We start from the raw sequence: 13558 nt of genomic DNA, 5'->3' as shown, positions 1-13558 counted from the left end.
GGTTTGTTTTGAAGTTTGATTCATTCTTTTTCCTCTTCCAGAACTCCGAGCATGCCATAGGGTGTGCCACACCCGTTCAATCCCTAAGGCTTCAGATAGTTGTTGCATAATTTTTGAAATGAAATGTGTTCCTCTGTCCAAGTCTATTCTTTCTATTAATCCATATCTGGGGATAATGTTTTCCAGTAACACCTTGGATACCATGGTTGCCATTGCCCTTGGTGTGGGGGATTGCTTCCACCCAATGAGTTAAGTGAGCCACTAATACCAACAAATACTTCCACCCTTGTATTTGAGGTAGCTCTGTTAAGTCTACATGGAGGCTTTGTACGGCTAGCTCCTGTTCCCCAGCCACCTTTTTCTCATTACCTTTTTGTTCACTTTTTAACAAATCAGACACTTTTATTGTATAAATGGTTACATATTCATCTACCCTAATACATATGCATCACTACTCCAAGGATAGGGAGGGAATATTACAGTTAGTTCTGAGAAATCATTAATATATCCCCCCACCCCAAATTCCTCCCGTCGCACCTGCACAGTACGCCCTGGTGGTCGTGGGCAGGGGTCTGCAGATGAAGGCCCGTAGTCTTCTTCAAGGTGTTCGTTAGCTGACCCTTACTTCTGCGCCAACTCAGTCCTGTGGTCACGTACACATTGGCCTTCAGGTCTGGGCCAATTTGCAGCTCCTTTGTCTTTCTGGCTCAGTGGTTCAGTTCCTCTCTTATCTCAAGGACAAGGGATACCAGGGATGGCCCGTCCTGTTCTTTCTCTTTCCATTGCAAAGGAGTTACCGCCCTGTGATATGGACCATCTGGTGAGCATCCCAAGGAGGGGGGGGCTGTTAGGTTAGTGTTTCCTCCGATCAATTCCCCCCTTTTCCCAGTAGTAAATTCTTTTACTTTTCTTAAAATTTGGATCGTGGTACTAATAATAGCTTTAGCCTAACTCAGTAAAATTAATTGTTTAATTACTTTTAGCGAAAGCAAAATTCTTCTATTATTTATCACACAGTCCAAATAAAACTTAGTAATGGGATAAAGAATATTACAATAATAAGAGATTTCAGTAGTATTTTTTGCCACTTTAAGGATGGTATCCAACTAAACATGTCAGAAAGTGAAAATCCACTGGGAGCTATTGCAATTTGATGTAACGTTTTTAAATGTTTGGCAATGGCATGGAATATCGTGTTCGATTTGTTGAGATTTGTTAACCTCGGCACAAGAGGTGCTGTGAATCAATGCACAGGCACCTCCTTGGTGCAGGGTAAGCATTGCAAGTACTAGACAATTTTGTCCTGCCATCAAAGCTAAAGGAGAATTTTCCTGTTGCAAGGCTAAAGTGGCATCTGCTGTCCAACCGTCTGTGGCAGCAGAGAGATTTCTGAGAGGTCTTTCTAGTTCGTTTACCCCAAGTCTGGAAATTAACATTTTGATTAGACGTCTCCATACAGAATCCTGGGGGGTTCCTCAGACAGTGGGGTGACGAGGTGGAGGGTCAGATCTACGCGTGGGGCAGGGGCTGTGTTAACCCCCCCACCTCCCGCTGCAGGAATGCCCGCTGGCAGAGGCGCTGTGAAACAATCCTCAACCCTTTAATGACTGAAGAAGGAAAGAGAGAGATGGGAAAGGGCTGGGGCTGGGGCTGGGGCGGGCGGGTGCGGGTCGCATGTCCCAGGGGTTCGTGCCCCACAGCTTCTGTGCCCAGCTGTCAGAAGCGGCCGGGGGGGTGTGGGGCACTCTGCCCCGTGGGGTCCCTCAGGGCTCTGGCTCGCTTGGTGGGCACGCTGCTGCCATGGGATGCTCTCCGCTTGCTGCCGCCCACTTGCTGCCTGCTGCTGCCTGCCGCCGCGTTGTCCCTGTTGTGCTTCCCCTCCCACGGGGTTTTGGAGTGTTGTCTCACCCGGCACGCCCCCATGCTTTTCCTCCTCTTGGGTGGGATGTTGTCCCGGGGGAAGGTCTCCTGCGCCGTGGGGGTACAGAGCGGCGCGGGTCGCTTGGCCTGCTTGCCGCCCGCCTTGCCCGATCCGGGCACCCCCCGGCTGGAGACAGCGCCCGGCGGCAGCGCCAAGGGGGTTAAAACCACCCGGGGCTGCCTCCGCAGCGCCTCCCCCCCCAGTTGGGTGCTGCGGGGTGGGTGGCACCGGGGGGCAGGCGGGGGGCTCAGCAGAGGAGTCTCCAGAGGACCCTCTGGGCGACTCTCCAAGGGCCTCTCCACAGAAGCCTCCGGGGGACTCCCTGGCAGCCACGTGGGGAGGACCGCTGCCGCCGTGCCCTGCTGCCCCTCGGGCTCCAGCAAGGGGGACATCCCCAACCCCGAGAGGGGCTCTCGGTCCCCCAGCCCTGCCGCTGCTGCTCGCTGCTTGGGACAGTCGCCCTCCGCCACGTCCTCGGAGAGCTTCTGGAGGAGGGCAGTCGAGAAGGAGCTGTTGGCAACTTCAGAGACAGTGTCATGGCTGTCCACGGTGTCAAGCCAGGTGAGTATGTCCGTGATATCCACGGTGAAAGACAGCTCGTCCTGAAACTGCAGGTTGTCCCCAGCCAGCTCAGGAAAGGCCTCGGCAAAGGCACCTGGCCCCAGCTCAGGCAGGTCCAGGGACTTCTCTGGGGCCTCCGGGATGGTCACCCCTGCGGAAAAAGCAATGAAACCCAGCCCAGCCCCGGGGCCACACGAGCTTTCCTGGGCGCAGGACACCTGCCCACAGGCTCTGCCACCCCCAGAGCTCACCTTTGGGCTTTGTCTTGTTCTGCCCCATGCAGGGGGTAGCTGGGGTGAGCCGGTGGGGGCTGCTGTGGGGGACGCTGTCCTTGATGACCACCACGTCACTGTCGGAGGCCTCCAAGGGCTTCTTGGTGCTGCTGGGCAGGGTGTGGGGCACAGGGAGGCCCTGCACCCAGTGCTGAGCCCTGGGGTGCAGGGGATCCCCCTGGAGCACAGCCCCTGGCCCCAGCCCCATCGGCTGGTGGGGCACCAGCGTCCCCAGCACCAGCTGCTGTCCCCAGCTGTAGGCAGGGGGACAGGGAGCAGCCACGGGGGAGAACTGCACCCCAGGGGGGACCTGCACCCCAGGGGGGACCTGCACCCCAGTGGGGAGCTGCACCCCAGGGGGGAGCTGCACCCCGGGGGGAAGCGGCACCCCGGGGGGGAGCTGCCCCGGGGCCCCCACGGGCCCTGGCACCCCCTGCCAGACGCTGGCCTGTGGCAGCTGGGAGGTGATGGGGTGGAGCTGGGCGGGCTGGGAGGACACCGGCAGCCCTGGGACGGAGAGCAGCGTGCCGGCAGGGACCGGTGGCGGCATGGCCGGAACACTGAAGCTCTGAAACCCTGTCTGCGGGGGGGTTGGAACGTGCCCCATTATGGCATCACCTCCTAACGACATCACACACGCAGGGGCCGGGACCCGGGACCAGCTGTGAGCCCCTCCACGGGCAATGGGGTCCTGGTCCCCCCGGCCCCCTCGCTCCATGGCCGCCCTCAGCCTCTGCTCAGCCACAGCCCAGGTGACACCCACCCTGTGCCTGCACCCTGCTGGGGGCTGCTCTGGGCAAAACCAGCCCTGGGATGCCCCCGCAGCTGATGAAGATTATTTAGCCTGGATAGGGAGCTCCCCAGGGGGAGGCCCCAGCTGCCCTTGTAGCAGCCCACGCAGGAGGAAGCTGAGGCCCAGGCTCGCTAATGCAGTGTATGAGGTGCTGACTTTCAAGTTCATCTTACTTTGCTTACTCCTCAAGTAACTGACCTCCAGGCGCCTGTGTTCCTCAGCAGTACACAGCCTCTAGTGTGCTGCTTCTGCTTTTTGTCACTGGGAAATTAAAGGGCAGCGTTGCAGTCAGCAGAAGACTGATGGACTTTTGAAGAAAGTACTTTTTAAAGGTTCAGCCATCTGTGATTGTAATGGCACATGTATAGAAACAGAGATGCTGCTTAAGATGATACAACTTACCTGCATGCTGAGCTCTCTGAAAGAACTTTTTTTCAGTAACAGAAGTGAGATGCTGAGAACAAAATCTGAGATGTCCATTACGTTGTCTCTCAGCTGTGTATTGGAACACCAGTTTGAGGCTCTAGATTTGTGATAAAGACTAGTGCTGGTATTTGGCTACTGTTACGTTTCCTCTGTTAGACAGTAGGAGAGTGGTTATTTTTGGCACTTAAAAATCTCTATTTACACTTCCTTTCTATTACAAGTAACACAACAAAAAAGGAAACCTGAAAACTAAAAGGTCATTGTAACTTTTCCCGTAACAGGAGAGCTTTTAGGGTTTCTCTTTTGAAGTCCTTTAATAATTCAGTATGAACTAATGAACATCTTTCATCTGGCTCAGAAATGTTTCAGGTGCATGTCGAGTCATGACCGTGCCTTTGTATGGTTGGTACTTTCTTTGAGTCATGGGAGCTTATTTTTTTTGTTTTGACTGGAGGAAATCTGTTACACAGAGAGTCTGGAATCAGTGTTTTACTGTTTCCAAATCCCTGCTCCCTTTTGTTCCAGAGGAAAATGGGATTCTGGCTGCTTGATGATTGATGGAATGGTTTCCCAGTTCGGAGACCGAGGAGAGGAGTTGTGGAGGAGAGATGAAGGAGGAACTGGGAAATACCCACCTGCTAGTTTATATGGGAGTGTTTATGTTCACTGAAAACAGTAGCAGCAACACCAGCCCCCAAACCCTGCCAGATTTTATGATTTATAAAAGGAGATTAAAAAACTGTTAATTTTTCATTTCAGGCCGTGCTGGATCTCTGTTTGCTAGAAAGCACTGAAGAAAGCTACAGCCATGCAATTGTATCCTTCCTGGTTATTTCTATTACACCTTCATTTTGTGCACACAGACGTTCTTAAATGTTTGGCACCTGCGTGTTTAATAACAGTTTTTAATTTATGCTTCAAACACAATGCGAGTGAAAACATTTAGTTTAGAATTAAGTTGTAGACAGAAGCATTGGATTTTTTTTTTTCTTAGTACTGCGTATTTTTTATGATTTGTCTGGTTTTTTAATGTTTTGTGGCAAAGTCTTTTCTGATAGGAGAAAACACATTTACCAAGAAATGGTAAAGATAAAACTGGTTTTCATCCAGTTTTAATCATTCAGCGCTAAGTTGTATTGCAAAAACACCATAGTTTGCCTTATTTTATATATTCTGGAAATGAGGAAGATAACCAACTGTAGATTTTGTTGGCTTTACTAATGACGTATTGGATGTTCAAATGTTTTGAATGTCTGACTGGTAGCTCCACTGACTAAAGAGGGAGCCTGAGTTTATAACTGAAGTACTTAAATATCTAAAGTGAACCTTTCTGAACGCCTCCACAGAAATCAAAGAGTATTTCTCTCTGGCTGTTTATGCAGAATGTAATTTTGTGGTTAGGACCTGACTGTCTTCAGGTTATAAGAGCTCCAAATGGCAAGACTAAATACATTAGTATTTTCTGCTTCTCGCCCTTTTATATTCTTAATTCATTATGTTTTTCTAAATGTAACGTGATACATTTTTGGCCTTACACATTTATTAGCCTTAATTAGGTACTCGATACCAGGCAACATGCTTGCTGCTAAATATCACACGTTCCTTTCTGAACAAAACAAACTTCAGTCAACTCCTTCCCAACTACCTTTGCCATCCCTTGGGGTCTTGTGAAGCTTATTGAAGGTTTTTGGCTTCTAGATCACAAGAATTATGAAGTAAGTATGTTACAGGTTAGTTAGAAACACGGTACAGTGTGAAGCTGTAATCTTCCAAGTGGATTTTAAAAACTGGTGCTTAGCTAATGACAGGTGCTAAACCATGAGAAGCTTTTTTGTAATACTGCTGCGACATCTTCAGCAATAAATTAGGATTGGAAAGTTTGTTTAAATGGCTTTGAGAGGAAATGGATTAAAACAAAGAAGAAATCAACTTTCATAGATTTGAATTTTCCAGGCCATTGGTTTAGGTTGTTTTCAGCAGCCCAGTTGGGCACTTTCTCAAAAGCAGTGGTTTAGGTGCTTTAAATATGCAAGCCATGATCCTAGCAGCAAGGTTGGAGAGAGACTTTTCAACCTAATCCATGTTCTTTCCGATGCTGAAGGTTGTTCTTTGCCTGTCAGGATGTAAATGTAAACTGTTTGTCTGGGAGAATAACCTACTATTTAGTAATGTATTTCTGAAGAAGTGATGTTTGTATGCAGAGATTTGGCTAACCCAGAAAAGTGCAAATTACTCCTTTTAAAACACTCACTTTGTTCTGTATGGCTGACTGAATTTTCTTCCTGCAGATCTTTGAGAATTTTGGTTTCCACGTCCTCTATCAAGTATTTCGTCTGTCAGTCATCTCAGTGTATTTACGCCACATTCTCCCTCCCTGAAGAGACTTCTGACTATTTTTGTTGCAGCCGTGTCCGTGTGGATCTCAGTACCCCTGACCTCAAACTCCTGCAGAATTCCCCGGCCCCGCTTTTCCCTCCAGCAGCCCCCAAACTGTGTCACGGCCACTCGCCCCCCCGCTCTCCCCGGGACCCCGCAATGGGGGGGCGGGAGCGCCAAGGAGGGGGAAGCTTTGGGCTAAAAACCTGAACTTTTACACCGCTGCAATTTCAAAGAACCCCAACAGGTTGGTTGTCCCAGTTGGGGCTGTGCAGATGTGCTGGTGTGTGACTGCGCTTGTCCTTTTCCCTGGGATTTGACGTTTTTTTACTGTCCGTAAGGGCTTGTTGTGTCTGCGGGGTTTCTCTATCAGGTCACCCCAGGGGAAGCTGATTTTAGCCCTTTGCTTTCACTCCAAATGTGAAAAAAAGTGACGCATTTCATGTTTGAAATTAAAACCCAATCAGGCCTCCTCCTGGGGCCAGAAGGAATGACGGAGCCCCGTCACTCTCCCCACGGGGACTGACCACTGTCCTTGGTGTCTGTCCCTGGGGCTCCCCAGAGCTGGCCGTCCCTGCCGGGCTTCGGGGCCAAGGAAACGCCGGGGTGCCAGGGGCTCGTGGGGCTCAGGGCAGCTCCGGGCACATCCGAGGCCGAGGTGCATCTGCCCCTTGGATTCTGCAGGGGCGGTTATTTGCTGCCCCCTTAGTGGTTGAAACTGTTTTGCTTCCTGGCACAGGGACTGGACAGAAGCTCCTTCCCTGTTAGTCTGGGAGGACTTGAGGAAAATGAGGAAGGCACAGCATGCACGCAGGTATGAGGACAGGGAAAAGGAGCCGTGTCAAGGTTTTTCTGCTGTTTCAGATATGAACTCAGACATTTGTGAGCATCCCAGCATCCAAAGTCAGATATTTTTCCTCTGAGCCACGCAGCTTTTCGCCAGTGAAAGTGAGTTGGGCTGAGCTGGCCTTTGGGATAACTCAGCTCCTCTCTTTTTTCATGGTGTGCCTACGCTTTCCCTTGCTCTGCAGGAGTTTGTATCTTTCTTCCCCTTTCCCCCCTGCCCAATTCCATCCTCTTTCAAAGGTAATCATGATTTGGCTTTCTGGAGAGATCACTGTGTAGGTAGACACAGGGTGTAAGTATAGGCTGGTTTATACCTCCAGAGCTGTAGGTTGAGCTCCTCGACCTTTAAAAGGTAGAGAGGTATGGGCTCTGGGCAGAGTTACTGTTTGCCAGGTATTATTTCTCTTGGGGTCCTGTGAGAGTGATGGGAAGGTCATCAACCTGCAGCTCTGCAGCAGCTAAAACTACCACTGAAAGCGTTCTGATGGCGGATGCTGTTCTCTGTGTTTCATTTTCAATAATCATTTCATGGAGCTAGAATTCTCCCAATGTGACCAGGTGATGGGGATCCTCTTGCACTGGTCTTCTGTTTCTGGAGCGTGTCCCGACAGCTTGTGTCATCTGGAGCTGTCCCGTCTGTTCCCGAGAGGGGTGGTGGGCACGTGTCTTAGTTTGGGCTGAAATAGAGTTAATATTCCTTTTCAGGGACTAGATGAGTGCTGTGTTTTGGATTTAGCTTTGGGTTTGGTATGGGAAAAATGCTGATAGCACACTGATGTTTTCAGCTGCTGCTGAGACTTCAAGGACTCTCCAACTCCCCATGTCCTGCCCGTGCACAAGGGCACAGGGAGCAGGGAGGGAGAACAGACAGAGCACCTGACCCTAACTGGCCAGTGAAATATTCCATATCATGGAATGTCATGCTCACTATATAAAGGAGGGGTGGTTGGGAAGGAGCGCTCTCGCTTCCGGGTTTGCGATTGTGGGATCTTGGTATCTCGGAGTCGCTGGCCGGGAACGGGCTGGATATTAGTTAGCGGGTGGTGAGCAATTACGCTGTACATTGCCTGTTTATGTATTTCTTTTTGTTTTCCCCCCATCATCGTTATTGTTTTCATTTTATTGCCATTATTAAACTGTTCTTATCTCAGCCTGCGAGTCTCCCTTCACCCCTCTAATACCCTTCCCCATTCCCAGGAAGGTTTTTGACTTCTCATCCCTTTTCCAACCAAACAGCTTTGGCTTTGTTCCTGGGGTGATCCCACCTTTGGGAAGCTGTGACAGGCCCTGGCCCAAACAGCTGAGGGTGCCTTCCCCGCACCAGTGCTGAGCTTTGAAATCTGTACCTTGGCCATGAGCTGGCCCTGGTCACTCATGCGAAAGAAGAGCGGGAGCAGGCCCATCCACGCTTTCTTCCTCATCTCTTTCTTGGTTTTGCCCACCACGGTCTTAATCAGGTCTCTGAAGAGGCTGATGGAGAGCTCTCACAGCTGGCTGAACCCCTGGCAGGGAGAAGCACAGCACGACTTGAGCAACCACGACTCTGCCCATGATAAGGAGAAGCGTGAGCACGGCTGGGGTGAGGGGAGACGCTCCAGGCTCCGACTCTGCCCGCCGGAGTTGGGGGCCAGATCTGCAGCCGCGGCTGAATGGCCCCGGGCTCGTGGAAGCCCCCTCAGGAGATTTCCCTCAGGCACTGCCTGTGCCCCAAAGTGTTCTCCCAGCCACCCCGCATTCCCCAGCAGCTGCCCCAGCCACGCTAGGCAATATATATTGAAAAATAACGCTCATGTCAACAAGTGATGGCCATGGTTGACAACAACGTGCGGGGTCATGCACGACTCTTCTGCATCTTCAGAGAGCAGGGGGATGAGGGAGTCCCTTGGGACGATGATGATGAGGGCAATGCCACCACTGGAGATGTCCCCAAGAGACATAGGGTCACCCCCAAGTGAGATGGGACCCTTGGAGATGGCCCCAGGGAGGAGGGGAATGGGACTAGAGATGACACCCAGTCATGAGAGACTCCCTGGGGAGATCCCCTGGAGAAGAAGGAGACCCAGAGACTTCCCAGAGGGAGACAAGATCTCTGTGAAGATGTCATCAAGGGAAAGGCATCCTTTGGGGCATCACTGGGACACAAGAACCCCAGAGGGTGTCCTCAAGTCCTTGAAGACCCCATGAGATGTCCCTCCTCAGGAACATCCTCAAATACAGAATAAAGCCCATGACCATCCCCATTCAATCCCAATTCTGCCAACAATTCATAATTGCCCTGATACCATTTGCCACATGCACCCAGAGGAAATGCTATAAATTTAATAACAGTAGCATTTTTCAATTCTTGAATTTCATCTTTGAGGTGCTGATGTTTCTTTACTTTGTTGCTGCTTCCACCAAAGATGTTGATTTACTTTCATGCCTAATTGTGAGATTTACCACCAAGGCTTTTTCCTCTTTAACAAATACCAAATCTGGTTCATATAATTCATTTTGTTTGTCTTTCAACAATGGCTCCTGAAATACTACCCATTCTTTCTTTTTAGCTTCTTCCATCATAGTTCACACAGTTGGTTATTGTCACGTCCCACTCGGACAAGAGAGACAAGTGACATCAATTCGCAAATCCCCAGTGGGGTAGACAACGGTGAGACAAGTCTCAAAGTCCACACACAAATATTTATTAATTTCCCCACATTGTACTAATTTGATACCCAATAACTGGCTAAGTATATAACGAATTATGGCAAGTGATCTAGTATGCTTCACATTACTTAATGGTAATAAGTGAAAAAGGGAAAAAGAAAACAAGAGAGAGAGAAAATAAATAGAGGCCACTGGTCTGTGGTCCTGTGTTGGTCCCTCCCGAGTTCCTCGGGGATGCATCTGTCTCCTTCACTTCTTTCTGTCGCTTGCTCGCTTGTTTGCTTCTCGTCCCCCCCGCCCCAGTTTACACACACTTTCCTTGGGTCCGTCCCCTAGGCCAACCCACATACCTACGTATGGGGAAGAGTAAGGTGCTTTATGAGATGATGTAATTAGCATGATCTTGTTAATCTTTGTTAGTATATTCAGGGGTGACAACTTTAATATGCATTTAGTGGATAATGAAGCAAAGGTCATTCAGCGGACACATGGCCCTTGAAACTTTATGAGCTGCCCCAGGGCAGAGCCATCCTGCCTTCACAGGGCTCCCTCCCCACTGCCCCCTGTGCTGTTTGGGCAGCCTCATCACCTCCAGACTCCACATTATTCACCCCGTGACTAGAGTTTCATTTTATTTCTTTGGAATAAGACTTAAAATCATTTGGGCACTGCCCTGAGGAGATCCCCTTTCATGACGGAGATGGTGTTGCAGAGGGCAGCTCGGTCACAAATCTACTGTGCAGAGGCTCTGTACACAGGAGCTGCCTCTGCAGCTCCAGACAAGGTCTCAGAGGAAAAGCCTTAGGCAAAAATGTTACTGCAGGGTCCTTTTTAGTGTTTAAATGCAGAGGGTGTGGAAATTCATTTACACTGTCTCAGGGTCAAAAAAAAAAGAGGAGTACAAATATTTCAAAATGGTATGAGTAATGAAAATTCTTTATGGACAAATTTATCAGGAAAAAAAAATAAATAAAATCAACAACTACAAAATATATAGAAGACAGGTTGGTCCTGTAATGAGTTCTGTTATGAGTGATAAGGAGAAGAAGATGGGCAGTATATTGCTTCTAAAAAAAAATCTAGTCATCAGCTTCCGAACTGCATCCTTGAGCTGCTGGTTCCTCATGCTGTAGATGAGGGGGTTCATTGCAGGAGGCACCACTGAGTACAGAACAGCCACCACCAGGTCCAGGGTTGGGGAGGAGATGGAGGGGGGCTTCAGGTAGGCAAACAAGCCAGTACTGACAAGCAGAGAGACCACAGCCAGGTGAGGGAGGGATGTGGAGAAGGCTTTGTGCCGTCCCTGCTCAGAGGGGATCCTCAGCACGGCCCTGAAGATCTGCACATAGGACAGCACAATGAAAACAAAACACCCCAATGCTACACAGACACTAATCACAATAAGCCCGGCCTCCCTGAGGTACATGCCTGAGCAAGAGAGCTTGAGGATCTGGGGAACTTCACAGAAGAACTGGTCCAGGGCATTGCCCTTGCAGAAAGGTATTGAAAATGTGTTGGCTGTGTGCAGCACAGCAGTGAGGATCCCACCACCCCAGGCAGCTGCTGCCATGTGGACACAAGCTCTGCTGCCCAGGAGGGTCCCGTAGTGCAGGGGTTGGCAGATGGCAACGTAGCGGTCATAGGCCATGATGGTGAGGAGATAAAACTCTGCTGACATCAGACCAAAAAAGAAAAAGACCTGGGCAGCACACCCTTGGTAGGAGATGGCCCTCGTGTCCCAGAGCAAGTTGGCCATGGAATTGGGGAGAGTGGTAGAAATGAAGCCCAGGTCGAGGAGGGAGAGGTTGAGGAGGAAGAAGTACATGGGGGTGTGGAGGTGGTGGTCGCAGGCGATGGCGGTGATGATGAGGCCGTTGCCCAGGAGGGCAGCCAGGTAGATGCCCAGGAAGAGCCAGAAGTGCAGGAGCTGCAGCTCCCGCGTGTCTGCAAATGCCAGGAGGAGGAACTGGGTGATGGAGCTGCTGTTGGACATCAGCTGGTTCTTGACATGGGGGCACTGGTCTAAGAAGGAAAAGATGGGACAATTGTGACAGACTGCAAGCAAAGCCAGGGCATTTCTCTTCGAAATCCCTCCCCCCAACTCCCAATTCCAACACATTTCCTTTGTTTGCTCTGAGGAGCAGGACCTCTGTCCCATGTGCTGCCAAGGAGCCAGCTCTGCCCTGCTGCCATGAGGACATGGGATTTGGTTCTTGTCTCCTCCAGTGTTCACAAGGGACGTCAGATGCAATTCACTCTTAAAGGAGATGTTCAGTGTTTACACTCATGACTCCCAAGAATGCGGGCAGCAGAAGAGAGGTTTAGCAGGTCTTTATCATAATATTCTCTGTGTCTTTTATTTTCCACCATCACATATGGTGAATACTATTTTCAGGGGTAGAAATAACTTTTGTGCCTGAAAGTGTGGAGTATTAAGACGGGCAAAAGGGCTCAGCAATCTGTGGCTCAGTGCAGAGTCAGAAGAGCTGCAGTGTCCATCACATTTTGTCCCAGCTGCCCCGTGTTTTTACTTCTGTTACCTCATGGATGACTGCACACACAAATTACTCTCCAAAAGAAAAGCAACTGGACTCTGCTGAAAGCAAGGAAGTCTTGTTTCTCCAATCTGTAGAGGCAGATCTGCAAAATCTCTAGCTCTATGACCATTTCCACCTACCATCACAGCCCGGGAGTGAAAGCACCAATCCTGGGAAGCACCTTTACTGCCAGATAGCCCCCGCCTTGATGTCCTTCTTGAGAAGTGCCCTGTGAAATGTCCCAGGGGTGATCTGGAACTGTGATCAGCCCTGTCCCATGCAGCACCCTCTCGACAGCAGAACGACCCTGCTCTGCCCTACAGTGGCTTGCTCCTTCCCCCCACAGCTTCTCCCCACAGCGCCGTGGGGAGCTCCCCGGGCAGGCTGAGTGCTGACCCTGGCAGGCGGCAGAGTCCCTGCCCCAGCACACAGCCCCCTGGGGTGCAGGGACCCTGCTGGGAAGGACAGCCCTGGGCACTCCTGCCTGCACACTGTGGCTTCACAGCTATTCAAAATTACCTAAAAAAAAACCCCTCCTTGCAGATCCCATAAGCTGTGGGCTATGCCAGCTTTAGGAGATGCCTCCAGGAGCTACAGACACATCACCCTGCACCAAGAGACTTACCATGTCAAGGGCTGCAAAGATTTCTCCTCCTTTGAACTCTCAGTCATCCTCCCAATCCTGACCACCTTTAAACTCTTAATCTCCCTCGCTCATCTCCCTGAGATACCCTGGGAGTGCCCTTCATCCTGCTGTGCTTTGCAGAGGAGCTGCTCCTGGGCAGAGCTGTCTCTCTGCAGCGCTGCCCGCTTGCTATCATCTCCCTCTGTCCCAGCAGCGGGGACCAGCTCAGCAGCAGAGGACCAGTCCAAGGCATTTTAATGATCCCTCAGGTGGGCTTGGTGCCCAGTCCATGACCCTGAGAGAAAGCTGATGAAACCTCTCAAGAAGGCAAAGTCAGATGTAAATGCAGAAGTTTCTTGGAGCATTAATGGGTCCCCCAGAGGGACATTACTGCCAGAGCAACCCTGGGGGCTGGTTAGAGCAGAAAACTGGAGGCAGAGGCAATGTAAAGGTGGCTCTGATGCTGAGTAAGCCTGGATGCATTTTATCAAGCCAAAGGGCAGCCCTGGCCCCAGCCCCTGGGAAAGGAGATGCTGTCCTACACCCACGGCTCAG

The 13558-nt window shown here is 50.5% G+C and overlaps 1 protein-coding gene across 1 annotated transcript; it reads right to left on the bottom strand.

The window, feature by feature from the left end:
• Window positions 1-10823: 10823 nt before the first annotated feature.
• Window positions 10824-11834, bottom strand: LOC122154204 (olfactory receptor 14C36-like). The gene has a single exon (XM_042801431.1). It carries the CDS (start codon window positions 11832-11834, stop codon window positions 10824-10826), a length of 1011 nt encoding a protein of 336 aa, XP_042657365.1.
• Window positions 11835-13558: the final 1724 nt, after the last annotated feature.

The sequence above is a fragment of the Tyto alba genome, unplaced genomic scaffold (genome assembly GCF_018691265.1).
Source record: "Tyto alba isolate M040663 unplaced genomic scaffold, T.alba_DEE_v4.0 Super-Scaffold_34, whole genome shotgun sequence".
Lineage (NCBI taxonomy): Eukaryota > Metazoa > Chordata > Aves > Strigiformes > Tytonidae > Tyto > Tyto alba.
The sequence above is the reverse complement of the archived record's forward strand: the minus strand, read 5'-3'. Positions and strand labels throughout refer to the sequence as shown.